The sequence below is a fragment of the Megalops cyprinoides genome, chromosome 22 (assembly GCF_013368585.1).
Source record: "Megalops cyprinoides isolate fMegCyp1 chromosome 22, fMegCyp1.pri, whole genome shotgun sequence".
Classification (NCBI taxonomy): domain Eukaryota; kingdom Metazoa; phylum Chordata; class Actinopteri; order Elopiformes; family Megalopidae; genus Megalops; species Megalops cyprinoides.
The window spans coordinates 10,051,755-10,067,536 of NC_050604.1; the positions used below are offsets into that span (position 1 = coordinate 10,051,755).

At 42.0% G+C, this 15,782-nt stretch overlaps 1 protein-coding gene across 6 annotated transcripts in view; it reads right to left on the minus strand.

Moving 5' to 3' along the window:
- Positions 1–6,547: 6,547 nt before the first annotated feature.
- Positions 6,548–15,782, minus strand: part of LOC118769561 (ELAV-like protein 2) — a 43,383-nt gene continuing 34,148 nt past the window's right edge. For 4 of the 6 annotated variants that reach the window (XM_036516700.1, XM_036516698.1, XM_036516702.1 and 1 more), the window contains 5 exons: positions 13,934–14,037; positions 11,902–12,055; positions 10,586–10,811; positions 9,562–9,600; positions 6,548–6,973 (listed from right to left, as the gene is read on the minus strand). In XM_036516700.1, coding sequence (XP_036372593.1) covers positions 6,643–6,973; positions 9,562–9,600; positions 10,586–10,811; positions 11,902–12,055; positions 13,934–14,037 — 854 coding nt within the window. In that variant the 3' untranslated portion in view covers positions 6,548–6,642. The remainder of the gene's footprint in view (positions 6,974–9,561; positions 9,601–10,585; positions 10,812–11,901; positions 12,056–13,933; positions 14,038–15,782) is intronic. The other 2 variants (XM_036516701.1, XM_036516699.1) reach the window with 1 other exon arrangement.

A 15,782-nucleotide genomic window follows, 5' to 3' on the forward strand; every position in this document is an offset into this window, starting at 1 on the left:
GTTCTGACACTACGCGACCTTCTTTTAATTCGGTTTTTTGGATGCACACATTCTCTATGCATTCAGACAAATGAAATTGGCCGTAACCTGAACATATAAGCACTGATCCTTGAACAGTCTCTGGTGGAATATCAAAAATGCAATGGCTGCATGTATGTCTGTGTGTGTATGTATATATATATGTATATATATATATATACACATACACACATAAAAGATTATATATGTATATATATATATATATATATATATATATATATATATATATATATATATATATATATACATATATATATGTATATACATATATAATCTTTTAAGTAAGATGGTACTTCTATTAAAAAGCAGGCACTTATGAGTTTTCCAGTGAAGTGTTCGACACTGTGGCATAAAAACTGCCCCTCTCCTGTACCACTTTATATCCATCAACTGTGGCCCTTTTCATTTATTTTGCACTGAAGTGTTTAGCTTGAGTGAGACTTTGAACTGTTATGTCAAATATTAATTTTATGTGCATGCCACAGACAACCTATAGAGGTGGATAACTCCCTCCTATCTACAGAACTTTAAAACTGCTAGAGTTCTGTTGTTCAAACCTGATTTAGGCCAATCATTCAACAAAGACTACTTCAAATATTTACACATCCAGAGTCTCTCTACACTGGTAGAGCAGGGAAAGATGGAAAACGTGCGGAGCAGGGAGGCCCCAGGAGCAGGATTGAGAATCAGTGCCTTAAAATATAAGTCTTAAGTGTTGGTCAAATGCCCATCAATGTTTTGCTCTGCATTTTTTGGGGCATTTTTAAGGTTTAAGCAAGGAAAAGCTAAAATCTTATACACACATCTTAGATGCGCAATTTCCTAACTATATTTTGCAAGTTAAAAGTATAACCCATTGGAATGACAGAATACGTGAAAGCAGTAAGATGCAACAGGGGATGCTAAAAAAAGGGCTCAAAACAGGAGTGAAATCTGGGAACAGGAGATTCAGCTTTAATGTAACATGCTCTCCCGCTGTCTCTTGGAGGACTTTGTACACTCAGATGAATTATAAATAAATACAAACAAGGTCACGGGTGCAAGTGGGCTGCGGTGGGCCGATCTGGCGTCATGGTGCATTTAGCCGTCTTCACGGTCAGTTTATTTTAACTATCCCCCTGACACTGAGCCACAAACCCAAACCTGAGAAATGGGAGGTAATTCAGACCCATGGATAGGCCTGAAAGGAGCAACCATGCACTTGACCGAATAATACCTTTCCCTTGGATGGAGGACTATGTGGGAGATAAATATGAGAATGCACCAATTCTCCCTGATTCCTAGCACACCCTCAAAATCTGTCCAACAAATGTGTCTAAGATTGAATGTTAAGGTGTAATGTTAAAATTGCACAGTGACAGCTGGTGGAATTTCTATGGTGAATTATGCACAATGGAAGTACTTTATAAGGTTGATTCTGGGAATGTAATAATTCCCCTGCTTTTAGGCTATACTTGCTATATCAAGTAAAAACCTTAAATCAAAATGTTAAACTTTATAGGACTTGTTAGCATTTCCACACTATCTAAACATGATCATGGTCACAGAAGCCTGGAGAGCTTTAAAAACAAAAAATGTTTAAAAGCTGCCCAAATTTGTTACATGCCACTGAACAGGCTTCTAAAGGCAGGGAGACTAGTTTATTCAAATGGGGGTGACTGGCCCATATTATCATGGAACAAAATTATGTGAAGTGTTTTAGATGTCCAAGTCATACATTTATTTTTAAAACATTAGTATTATGACAATTCAATTATGAAAACTGAACGGATTAACTGCCAAATAGGAGTAATGGAATAATCATATTAATGTAACATTAAGTCAGACAAGTGTAGGAGTGCTTTTTTTTTTTTTTTTTTTACACACACACACACACACACACACACACACAAACTCTTAAGACAAATTACTTGTCATTGGCACATTGATTTGCAACATTTCAGTATGGATAGAAATGAATCAGCCTTGAGTGTAAGCGTGTCTACACAATTATTGCCGAGGCCATTAAGCTATTTAAAGAAAAAAGCTTGATACCTTTCCCATCAAAGACACTGTATTTAGCCCGTTCTCTACCATTTGATAACCTCCATTATTCATACTCTGAAGGATCAAATGTTCCGAACACAATCAATGAATCACTTGTACAGTTTTGCACACAAAAGCGAGCTAGCGTTTATGCCCTTTACCTTGGTCATTGGCCATTAAAGCGTGTTCTTTTCACACGCATGACTCCCATATCTGGGAAAATGCCTTTCTTTTGCAAGAAAGGCACTGGCAACCAAACACAGGGACAAACTGCGTCACAAGACTGAGACAGGTAGGTGCAACAAGCATGATGTTCAGAGGCAGATCTTTATATAAAGGATGGTAAGCATCTTAATCAGTTGTTGGTTACCCATTTCTTCACAACTAATTTAGCTGTTTAACATAAGTCTTCAAGAGGTGTATAAGTTTGTATACGACTGAAGGAGAGAAAATAAGTGTCTGAATTCTGGAAAAGGGCCAATTGATGCCAGAATTGAGATGTTCCAATTTTTAACCAGCAGGCACTATGAACCTGTGTGAACTACTACTGAAACTGACGTTGCTAAACAACAATTTAGGTAAGTTCAAGAAAGCCTCCATTAAACCTGCGTGGGCGTTTAAAGAAACCCTCAGCTTTCGGTCAGTAAATCCCTTCCACGCGCAACATTCGGCTACACGCGTGATCATCCACAAAAGGTACGACTCCCCCCGCCCCACCCGCTAAAAGAACCGCTGTCCCCGCTGGTGCTCTTAATGCGCTTGGCAGCCAGGCAACGTCTTCTCTTGGGGCTATCGGTGAGGTAGGCAGTCTCCGCTTTGAGGATGACAGCAGACTGGAAAATAAAAGGTTTCGAGTTGTTAGTCGTTAGCCTGCTACCGTTCCCGCATGAAGAAAGTCTTCCCTGCAGCGCTAGCGTGACTATCTTGACATGGTATTTATGTGCACATTATACTAATGTGCAATCCCACGTGTGCCACACTGAAATGTATTATTGCATTTGGGGAAAAAAAAAATAGAAATGCAATCGTATATAGTGTGCTTCAGGGCTTTTTTGCGTGGAGTGTGAATTTTATGCAATTCCATTCCTGGCTGAGCAGGTTTAACCATTGCAGGGTTAAACCCCGTGTTATAGTCTGTTAAACATGCATGTTTCCTGGGGAAACGTTCCTATAATGTTGGGATACTGGTGTGTACAACAGTTGCACACCTTGCTACAGCAAGCAGGGGTTTGCTAAACACACAACAGAGATTACATTCTTATACAAGATTTTCTTTACCGTGTTATCCTATCCTCCAGTTTCTATCAATGCAGTACAGAAGGGAGATTCTCCCTTCTGAAAGTGTCTAAATCTGTAGCCCAGGGAAGCAATTTACACCAACAATGGTGATATTGTACTTACTTCAGATAATCCAAAAAAACGGCTTTGAAGTGCCTGCCTGAATTTAGGATACATTTCCTATTTTCATCATTCAACACTAAACAATCACAAGAAACACGGGATGAATCGTGTCTGAAAGCAGACTGAATTACAGACATTTAACTTGGAATTTTGCTTTCCCCAGATTCCTGGTTATATCTGTCAAACCCCTTTAGCATTGCATGTCTTCTGAAATGGAGTTATATCTTGGCTTGCACTCCCCAAACAAATGCCAGCTAGTAAACAGGTCTCCCAATGCTCATGCACAATAACCTACAGTTGCGCATGGTATTTCATTAGGGAACACTGTGGTGGTCCAGTACCTTTTCTGAGAGGACTGGAAGTAGTGGACCTAAGGTTGAACTGAGCATGCTGTAATTGATCAGAGCAACTTACAACCATGCTGACTGAAAGTACATATATACATCCAACAGGAATCTGGCAGTGATGGTCAAATTCCACAAAACTGGTACACACACAGCTAACTGAGCATTCAGAACATTCCTTTTGTATATTTTATGTCCTTGTTTATTGGGTTTAGTGTTTACATTTTGAGTGGCTCACGTACTAAATGTGCTTGTTCTGCCTCCAAGCCGAGCCCTACAGCCTGAGATGAAGCAAGTTCAGGAGGTATTAGTGCCACTATTAGCTCCATTTACACATGTACATTGTATCATCCCATCTGATATAAACTACATAATTTTTTTTTTTTTTTATAATTTCTTCCATTCTTGGTTTTGTATTTCTTTGCCTAAGAAACTATTTCTTTCAAGCCAATTCGGCATTAAAAAAACGAAATGCCTCACTTATGACTTACTTCTGTGCAACTGTATCTAATTTGCCACCACAGATGACACGCAGCTTTACTTACCAAGTCTAAAATCAGGAAAAAAAAGTCCTTTAAATATTTTTCCCTTCAACTTGTTTATTGATGCACTGAACATGAAAAAAATACAAAGTATCCAAACACAAATAAAAGAACATGTACATCTCTTTAAATACTGAAAAGAAAAACCAAAAGATATGTTGCATCCTAACAACCATGAATTGAATCATACCGTAGCATTTCAAATAAATATCCAACTTACAAAGAGTTCGGAAATAAAGTAGAGCTTGATTCTTATGCCATTCTATCAACGACTGTCACCTGCACCTCGACCATCACCACCGTTAACCCTGCGGTCCCCGCTTCGTCAGCGTTTGGGCTGCTGTTGGCTGCTGCCCGTTGGGGAGTGAGAAGGTAAGCATGGAATATGCACAACAGCAGCATGCACTGGCGTAACTTTAATCCAAGTCTGAACTCCTCCGCAAACTGAGAAGCAGCTGCAAGGGTAAATACGTAATGCATAGTTCGCTGCTCGTTAGAAGGGGAAACCGTCAGCGTCAATCCCTTTACACAAAGTAGGATGCTAGTACAGAAGCCAGTGCATCTAGGCCATTACAGCCTACACGGTTCAGTAAGATATCGTTATGGTCTTAGAATTATGATCCTATAGATTCTCCCTGCCCCCCATTTTAAGCAAGTTACTGCATATCTTTTACATTAAGACAGCTTGTATGCATTTGATTTTTGTATGAAAAATGTTAGCAAATTGTTCAAATTGAGGTTTACATCCATACACATATATATTATCTATATAATTTATACACAAAACAAAAAAGGCAATGTCTATAGCTTTCTTAATAGCAGAAATAAGACTTTCTCCACACCAAACCATAAAGTCTAATGAAATGTAATGCTGGTCCATGGGACTACGACTCAAGTATCAACTGATAATGTAAACTTTCAAGAGAAACTGGTGCAAAATAAGGCAAATCTACGTTCTACCAAACGTAAAATAAATTCACTCAAATCAAACATTGCTGAATAACATACAAAGCATCTTATACTCAACGTAAAACAAGGACTTATTTACATGGCTCAAAAGTAATCCTTCAATCACAGCTCATTAATCCTTCACTTGAATGTCTCTGCGTAGAAGCTTTAACAGTCTGACTTGTCCAGCCTTTTCATTCACACAAAGCAGGTAAAACCCCTTCATTTTAATACAAAGACAAAATGGGTCTTTAATATAGCAAGTACATCACTAAACACTGAGCTCTATCAGAAGGGAATGCTACAGGAAGAACCGATTTATTTTCCCCTTAAACTTTCCATTTCACCTTGTATAATTCACATGCACTTTGCGAAAAATCGTACTTTGTATTATTTGTCTCAAAATAAATGATGTAATGTTGTAAGCCGCATGTCAGAGTACCCAGGATGATTGGACAACTCACTGATGATTGTACAAATGAAACCAACACCGATTAACCAACAGCCATGGATAGAATCTTAAGATAATACAAAGATCTCAAAAGGTATCTTTTTGTGTCATAAAGCTCTCCAGAAATTTCAACCACTGCAAACTTCCTGTTAAAGTTCAAAAGCTCACAAGGTGTAATACGAAGATATTTCTCAAAGTATCCAAGTCAAAATATTTGTTCCAGGTCCAGTAAAAAGATGCTCCAAATTGTTTAGTTTTTTTTTTTTCCATTTTGAGTGCATTTTTTTATATAAAAATAGATGCTTCTTTAAACCCACATCAAAGAGGTTCTTAGCTCTTTGGCAAGGTACTGCTTTAAGAAAAGTTGTCTCCAGTTAATCTTACAATACGCAACATTATGCAGCCAACCAATAAACCAACTAATACAACAAAATGATTATACGAAAAACAAAGTGTAAACAAAACTGCTTTGATTCAAATAAGTTTTTTCTGTTAATCACGTAGAGGCAAATGCACTGAAGGCAAATCAAGACACTGAGGAGAAATACAAAATAAAGCACTACACAACGCCTTACAAGACATTTTTAAAGCAGGTATGCAACAAAACCACAACAGAACAAAACCATAACATTTAAAAAGGTCCCCCTCCTTTAAAGAAGGCATTAGAATACAACACAGCAGGTTACCAAAAAAAAAAAAAAACAAAAAAAAAACCTGCAGCAGTTGCTCTATTTAAACGGAATATATTAAGAGTTTCAAAGACTAGCAATAAAAAAAAAAATAACACTGTTGGACGCTAAATATTAATTCTTTCGCTTCATAACTGACTTACAAAGACATTTTTTTTTTTTACCTAATATATAAAGTGTTTGTTCATTAGTATGTGGAGACATTAGGCTTTGTGCGTTTTGTTGGTTTTGAACGAGACTTGCAAAACCCTGTCCCCAAGGCGGTATCCGTTCAGGCTGGCGATGGCCATGGCTGCCTCGTCGTAGTTTGTCATGGAGACGAATCCGAACCCTTTGCACTTGTTCGTGCTGAAGTCGCGGATGACCTTGACGTTGGTGACGGCGCCGAACGGGCCGAACATCTGCCACAGGATGCTCTCGTCGGCGTCCGGGGCCAGGTTGTACACGAAGATGCACCAGCCGGTCCCCGCGTGGCCCGGGATGTTGATGCCGGCCAAGCTGGTGACCCCGTCGATGGTCATGGGAGAGAACCTGCTAGAACACAGCGCACAGCAGACCGCATCAGCTCTGGGGCCGCTGAAGAGGCTTCAGGTGAACCGCGACAGGTGGAGCCAGCATGGATTACCTGTGGCTCACTGTTCTGCGCAAGTCTTCATTACCTCATATGTATCAGTCATCTGCAGTGTTTGGTTGTGCTGCCAAGTGTGGGCTTCACAAAGCCTCTGGTAGTATCAGAGAATTGTGCAAACGCACACTTATGCATGCACAGGTACACTGCTGAAGACAAAAAATGTGACCAGTAATCAAAATGAATGAAAAGAAGATGAGATAAGGAAAGCCGTGATCTACATGCAGCTGTGCAAGTCCTATGAAGACAAACAGGGCTCATACACATTTTTACCAATGGATTTCCATGACTATTCCATCCCTTTGAGGAAAATTTTCATGACCGATACATTCTCTGAAACGTCTGTGTATACATGAAAATTAAGAATGGGCTAAAAATCCATGTTAATTTACCACAGTATATTTTAACTAAAATTAATGATAAGCTATGTGGTTTGATACAAAATAAACATTTAAGTAACACTGACACACCAGTAAGATGTTTACAGAATAAAATGTGTCAAACCCTGATAACTCCATTGTGTAGCCCTAATTAACATAAATGACTGGGAGGTAGAGATTTAAAAAATAAATAAGTGTCCAGTAACACTGACATTAACTTCAGAAGGCAGCAGTGTCAGAGAGAAACTGCCTTTTGGAATACAAGATTTCGTAACTAAGAAGATTTTAAACCAACTATGCCTCCTATTTACCATTGACCTAACTGAGCATTAACAGAAGATAACCTTCCCCCTAAAACAATCCACACACTCAGGTCAGAGTCTGACATTACCCCACGTAGAGAACAACATAATGTCAAGTGATGTGACTGATCTGCCCGAACATTAAAGTACTGTTTAACCCTTTCGCGCGTACGGTCACACCGGTGTGATCGGCCGTTTAGCGCGTACGGTCACACCGGTGCGATTAGAACACAAGATTGGAAAAAATCTAGCTAATTTTAGCTTTGAGGAAACAACGATTTAACATTAAAAAATATAGCAAATGAGGCATTGAAAACTATGAGAAGCTTAAAACGTTAATGAAAACAAACCATATAATGTAACGCACGCTACATAGCATAAAATAAGTTACGTGTGAAAGGGTTAACCTTCTTGCTGAAGGAATACGCATATCGACACTTGTGCTGGTTCCGACTTCAGCTACTCTTAGCTTCTGTGGGTGCACTTCATGTGCATGTACATACCACATCTATGGGGATTTCCTGGAATTGCAGAGTGCATTTATTTATATTAATATTACCATAATTTAAACAAGCCCTCCACGCTGACAGAGCTTGAGTTCCCAGTACAGGGAGACACTCCATCCGCTCCAGTTGGCTTCTGAAACTATACATAGTGATGGGTGTCCTTAGTGCTCTAAGGCACCTTGAAGCAACTCCACGACCAAGAAAAAAGCAACCAGCAAGAGGGAAAAAAAAAAAAAAAAAAAGATGCATTTCGAAGACTATAAGGCCTTTGCTCTTTGTCTTTAATTTCAAATGACTATCTGAGAAATGAAAAGGTTCAATGGATCCTCTAGTGGTTCAGCTTTACATTAACTGTGGATTGAGTGTCATCCATTTAATTTGCAATCTGGATGGCAATTTTCAGCCAATTGTCACGGCGTATCGTTACCAGATGAGCTACAGTATCGAAGAAATAGGGCAGAGGACAACTGAACCGTGGTACCTCATTTTGAGAAAGCCCCATTTCAATCACCAAAATATCACTCTACTATGTACTGTTTACCAACACGCTGAATCTACATGGCAGCCAATTTCTTCTCTCTAACACCTCAAGAGAACTTAAAAGCCTTTGTGTTTACTGGGCCATAGAAATTTAATCTGACCCTTGGTAAAACAATGCTGGTGTGTTCAGCTGTTTACTGCCTCTGAGACGTGGTGGGAGTAGGTCTGCACCTCACTGGGCTTTATTCTGCAAGCTACAAGTCTTTGCTGCTCAGTCGGTTAAGGAAACCACCATTTTTCACTGTCTGGTACATCTGCCAATCAATCAATAAATCTGCTAGTCTGGCCTCCAGAAAATTGATATTGGTGTTGATCCAGAAAAAAAAAAAAGATTGTTTGACCATGAGAATGTGTAGAGTGAGCGGGATTGCTGTTCTTTTTCCTGATTGGTGTCTTTTCCTCAGAAGACAGGCTCACTTGGGACCTAGGCAGTGCCAATCAGACATTGCCAGCACTGCTGATTGCAACACAGACCTGTCACATGCTCTGCCAAGGAGAGGTAGACCTACATCGGCCCCTCCCTCAAAGCATTCCGCTAAATCTGAAGTCTAGACTTAAGATTAAACGTGTCGGATGAAATGGCTGCCATCAGGCGATCCTAAATGTGTGTGCGCAGACTGCTGAAGACTTCAGTAATTTCAGTTATTCCTAAAATCTGACATGAGCAAATCTCCCCCAACTCAACCCAAGCAGGTACAGAATGAGATGAAAATTGACTTAATTATGCTGAACTCACAATCTGTCTGTCTGAATGATAAATAGTTACCTCTTTACACCATAGGCCATGTTGAGGAGATTGTCCAGCCTAAAACAAAAGGAAGCACAACACGTATTAATTACATCACGCATTAATTACATTCTGTATGTTCGCACCCTGAGGCGCTGGTGATCAGATGCCATCAAATGACGATGGTACATCCGTGACTCACGATTAAGTTTGACCGGTTTAAGATTAAATGCGAGATAAAGTGCCTTCCAGAAGGCTTTCCTAAGCCTTGCTTTAATCAATAAATGTGTGCAATGGACTGCTGAAGATTGCAAGAATATCCCACATGCCATAACCTAGAATCTAACACATTCAAGTATTCCTAAAATTTGACATCTGATCATGAGACTTTGACAAATGTATGCCCCAAATCTTTGGCTCCACGCCTAAATGGAGTGCATTTCTGCCCCAGTCTTCCCATTACTGCACTGTCTACCAAAAGTAGGGCACCCAGGAAGGGAGAAAAAGGCACACACAAACACACACACTGATGGTGTAAGCAGATGCAGTCTCCCTGATCTAATGTGGCACATTACAAAACACTTGCCACAGGCTGTCTCACAGACCACTGTCTGCAGTTCTTCCTTCTCAGAAATAACTCTCCCTAAACTCTTTTCAGGCTCACTGCTTTGCGAGGGCGCACCCCGAAACACGCCAAATTTTGATTTTGCAATCAAGCACTAAAGGCCAGCAATCACACTAGTGGGTGGCCTGTTTGGTATCCACTCAAAAGTCAATAATGAGACTGCTTCACAAGCACCTGGGACCCATTCAATCATTGATCCCTGCTCTCAGGACTTCCATGATCTGACGACAGATAATGCATGAACCAGCAACAATCTCTTCCCCGCAAAATGGCACGCAGTTTAAAATGTCCATCAAGCAAGTAACAGCAAAAACATACACAACAAATCAGGGCTGCTGCATGTGGGTTGGGAAGACTGTAACCCATTTTAAAATGAGAGCTTTTTCTTGCAGTCAGTGCTGAAACCCTAAGTGAGTCGGGCTCTGGCTGTGCCTGTACCTGAAGCGCTGGGCCTGCTGGGCCAGGGGGCCTGGGTAGCGGCGGTTGGGCGACTGGTAGAGCTGCGACAGCAGGGCCTGGCTCGTCTTCTGGCTGGGGTTGTTGGCAAACTTGACCGTGATGGGCTCTGTGGCTCCGGGGGGCTTCTGGCCGTTCAGCCCCTTGATGGCCTCCTCGGCTTCGATTCGCCGGTCGAATCGGATGAACCCCACCCCTCTGGACACGCCTGAGTGCAGAGGGCGGGGTTAAGCGAGCTGCGTTTGCCCGTGAGCACGATCACACCTTCAGGACCGAGGCAAATGCACAGACCCACAGATGAACAGGATGTTAAGAACCAGCGATGGACAGTGACAGCCTGCCTAAAAGCCTTGGAAACAATGACATAATCAAGGCCAGTCAATGCAAAGCCCACAAATCAACCCTGACATGTGATGTAATTGGTAACCTACAGGAAATGGATGACTCATCTTCCATTCACATATCACTTATCCTGCCCAGTGCTGTAACCAGTCTGGTCCAAATACTGAGATTGGAAGAGAAGTCTAAATATTCATCTGGCATGCACTAGAGGGCAAAGCTAGGATTCAGAACTGACATTTCTACCAGTGTTTACACTGTTAAGCAAAACCCAGAAAAGCCTACTTAAAAAAAAAAAAAAAAAAGGTCAGTCAGAGAGGTGATATTTATGGACAGTAATTTGAAGGAAGTGTTGTTTCTACTCCCAGCCAACCTGAGGAATCCATCTTAAGACCAACTTTCCTTCAGAAGCATGTGAGAAACTTCGCCTACAGCAACGCCTTTGTGAAATAAAACCTGAAAATTGCCTTAGCAGCAATTACCGCTGACAGCCTTGTCCATAATCCCTGCGTAGGAGAGCATACATTTCTGCAACAGGAAAAAGGGATTCTTTCTCTCTAAATTGAGAAGCTGTGAGATTCTGTACATCAACATTAAATAAGGAGCAGTGTGAATCCATCTTCCCCCAATAGCTGGGAAATGTACAGTACAATGGCTGCAAATTAATTCCATGAGACCTTTCTGAATTTAACATTAGCACCTTTTTGGGGTGCTCTGTGTGTGTTTGTATGCATATTTGTCACATTTTCAGGTTTGCCTTTCAACTCCGCTGCGTGTTTCTGCCTCTGCATTTTTTTTTAAACAGATACACAATTCGCTTTGTGGGATTTTGGGTAGAACCTCTGATAGCCCAGAGTGACGTGTGAGCCCAGCTTCAGGCAGAACGCTTCACTAGTGGCCAGTGTTAGAAGCCTAAAGGGCACCAACCCCCCATCTCCCATCTCCCATCTCCCACTCACCGGTCACCTGGTCCACCAGGATGCGGGAGGTGATGATGCGGCCGTACTGGGAGAACAGCTGCTCCAGTTCTTTCTGGCTCATGGTCTTCGGCAATCCGCTCACGTACAGGTTGGCGTCTCTAATGGAAGCCGAGCTCGGCCGAGCATAGGAAACCTGAGGAGCAATTAAAACAACCTTCCAGGTGCGCGCCGGACACAGCAGAGGAACGACATCACGGATTCCGCTGAGAAAAACTTCTTTGTCTTTCTGGCAAGGAGATGGGCACGCTACATTTAACGAGGAGATTATGATTAACAGCTCTGGCTCCAACAAAACATCAGACTGCATCCTGAAAGCGGAAGCTTATTTGTCAAACGCTGCACTAACCAATAAAATGCCAATGTTACAATGAAACCACCAAGGTCAAATAAAAATGGGAAAAAAAAAATGAACAGGACAAAGGGTTATTAGCTCAAGGGCCTTCTTCTATAACCTTTGCAGTCTTGTTCAGAGTAGAATGTCAAGTTTTTAACCTGCCAGGGTAGATTGCATCAGCAGGAATTGTTTGAAAACAGTCCCTAAGAAACCACGCCCGACACTGATGCAGCCAGCAGTCTTTGGTTTCTGCATGCGGGAGCCAACGGACGTTTCAATCCGTGCCCAGCAGCCAAGTGGGCTGGAGTGGAGCCAGCAAAGACTCCCCTGCCTGCTGCAGCCAGCTGGGCTATCTGGGCAATGCTGGAGAACACTGCTGCTTGACTAATCTACCAACTAATGGATCGAGCTCCAGCCTCAGTTTCTGCAGTGATCTTATCCATCGTAATATGCCAAAACAAGGGAAATGAGGTGGAATTTCCATATTCGCTGCAGAATCATTATCAGCAGTGCATATTCATGTTAATGGCCAACTCAATATATATACGGCCTTTTACACACAGTCCCGCAGCAACATAAAGGAAATGGATTCTATTATAAGGAAGGTAAGGAAAGGGTGAAAAAGCAAGCTTCATGTGGTGCAATCCAGTCTTTTCTTTCTTGGAAAAGAAACAATACAAAAATAGAATGACTCCTGTGCCATCAGACACTCATGAAAAGAACAGGACGGTTTTAAACAAAGGGCTTTCCAGGCGCTATTCACCCACTGACAATACAGATCTGTCCTTGTGCATCACCCCCAAGTCTCAAGTAACTCAAGGAGGGAGGCCTGGAACTAATGGGCAGGTTGGGTCTCATGCAGTAATGTCTGGGCATTTCAGATCTGGGTTAGAACACCATTCACAGCCATGGCCTCAAAGCTCCCCTGACTAAAGGTGCTTCAGTGGCTATGCCACGGTGTGTTTCAGGGGGTGAGAAAACTTCAGCGGAGATATTTTTCCATTTGTCTCAAAATCGCCAGCGGGTTCTGTGGTAATCTCAACAGGTTCACCCCCAAGGGTGGCATCAATAAAACTCGCCTGCTTTAATTAAACCACCAAAGAGGATCCGTTTTGCTGCTTCCAGCTATAGACCGTCAGTAGGGGAGACGGCCAAGGTGAACTGAAAGGAGTGCTCCAGCAGCTCCTACCAGCTGTTCATGGGTAGTTAGAATAATGTGTATTCTAGACTTTGTAATGTAAAGGTCTGCATGCTACCGTAGTTCCCCATTCACTAAACACATGTACTACAAATTTGGTTTACATGGAATGTACACTATGAAAAAAACTGAAGATCAATTTGAAATTAGACATTGCCATGCCTGCTTTAGCTTAGCAGCATGAACTGGAGCGGGAAGATTATCGGCTCAGATTATCAAGTGAGCTGAATTTTGTGTGAAGTAACCCATCATATCAATTGTAATCATATGACTGCATCAACATTCAACCATACACATATCTGCCATCATCAAATGTAAGTACAGGACAAATTAAAATCCTACAGACCTTCTAAGCTTGGGGGAAAAAAAAAGAAAAGAAAAAAGTTTTCAGGGTGTGGAAGTTTCTGGTTGCGTAACTAGTGTACTCCAAGAATTACACATGCCAAAAATCAAGAACTCCTCATCTGCATCCTGCTTACCTTAATGGTTTTGGTCTGAAGTCTGAGGCCATTTAATGTGTTGATGGCTTTTTCTGCATCTTTTGGATCCACGTAGTTCACAAATCCATACCCTAGACTCTGCCCTGCAACACAACAACCAGAATTTTAGACTACCAATTTAAGCAGAGAAAGGGCATCCAGGCAAGATCGATGAGAACCAGCGATGTAAGCAAGAGGGGGGAAAAAATAAAACAAAAAAGTTCCCTAATCAATTCAAATCTTCATATTTCATTTCTGCTCCAGTGTAGGCTACTCATGACAAATGGCTAGCCAGCAGAACAAGCATGAGTTTTAATTACTAGGTTGTATTAGAATCACTTAATTTCATGATTAACAAATTTATTTTTCTATAAATCATGTCAGGCTACCTTTAAATGCTTTACTCCTCAAGTAAAAGGCACAGAAATTTGCTATGTTGGAGCTTAGGTAGTCAGAGGTCACACATCCATAGAATCATCATCATCATCATCATAGGGGGTAAGGGCTATATGTATGCCCTCTAAGAAGCATACTGTGGAAAGTAATGGAAAACCAGGCATAATGACCACCTCTCCACAAACCTATGACACACCAAAATGTTAAGTCTAAATTACACGTACAGCAGAGAGTGATGGGTGAGTCTACGTACCATTTCCGGCAGACACAGCTAGATGGCTTTCAGTTTTCGTCTGAGAGCAGTGACGATGCCGTGTGTGCGAAATTCTCGACCGTGGCGTAAGCCACGTGTAAACAGCCCTGTGAAAAGGCTCGATCGATGTGGAGTGCGAGCGTCGCTGGGGGTCGCGGCGGTCTAGGGCAGCTTTTCAAAAAGCGCCTCCTCTCCAGAGAGAGAAAGGTAGCCTCAAGAGGCGGCTTTTCAAAAGGACCGTTACTGGTTCGCTCTGGGTTAATGCCGTGACGGCTTACAGGGGGATTCTTGACTGGTGTGAAAAGCTGTTCATAAACTTAAATTCACCTTGCATTTGAGTGAGTGTTATTGCCAAGGGGGGGGTGGGGGGGAGGGGAGAGAGAGAGAAAAAATCCTGCTTTGAAACGAGATGGTGAGATGACACTTCTACTTGAGCCCGGAGGGCAGACTAGCTCTCTCGGTGGGAAGTGCCATTTTTAGAAACCAACACTGCAGCCGCAATTAGGCTTCCTGTGGATACCTCTCCCTCCATTGTGTGCAGACTGCTCCCCAAACATCTGCCTATCCGGTAATTGGTTCCCCAATCACTGTGGGCAGTGGGAGATGGCACGTTCTGAAAGGTGCAGCGTTTAACAAAGGAGAGCAGAGGCCACGGCAGAAAGGTGAGCCTCAGAGCCAGGGAGAGAACAACCTCAGTAAACAGTAATGAGCCACCGGCCTGGGGAGGGGGGGCTGGGCCCTGCACATCCCTGCAGATCCACCGCCACAGGCATTGGTAATGAGACTACCCTGTAGCAGGTGACCGCCTGATTGCCTGCCCGGCAGCACAGATATTGGCAGTATACAGGGGGCTCGGGGGACCAAAGTGAGAGGAGGCTTTACACCCCTCTTCAGGGCTGAATTGGAAAAGTTCAATTACCCAAAAAAAAAGAAAACTCAAAGAGCTCAACTTCTTCACTTGCAAACATATGTGCGAAAGAGCCTGCGAGTGTCAGGGCATGGAACAGATGTTCAGTAGGAGTGTGTAGGCTTGTGTTGGTGTTTGGTTTTACCGCAAAACTGTTTGAACAGACCCACGGTAATATTTAAATATACCACTGATACATACATTTTCAAACATCCATTTCTTCCTATGTTGCATTAACGATCTGATAATGATCTGGAAAAAAGTTAACCAGTGACTGAAGCTTTTCTTACTGA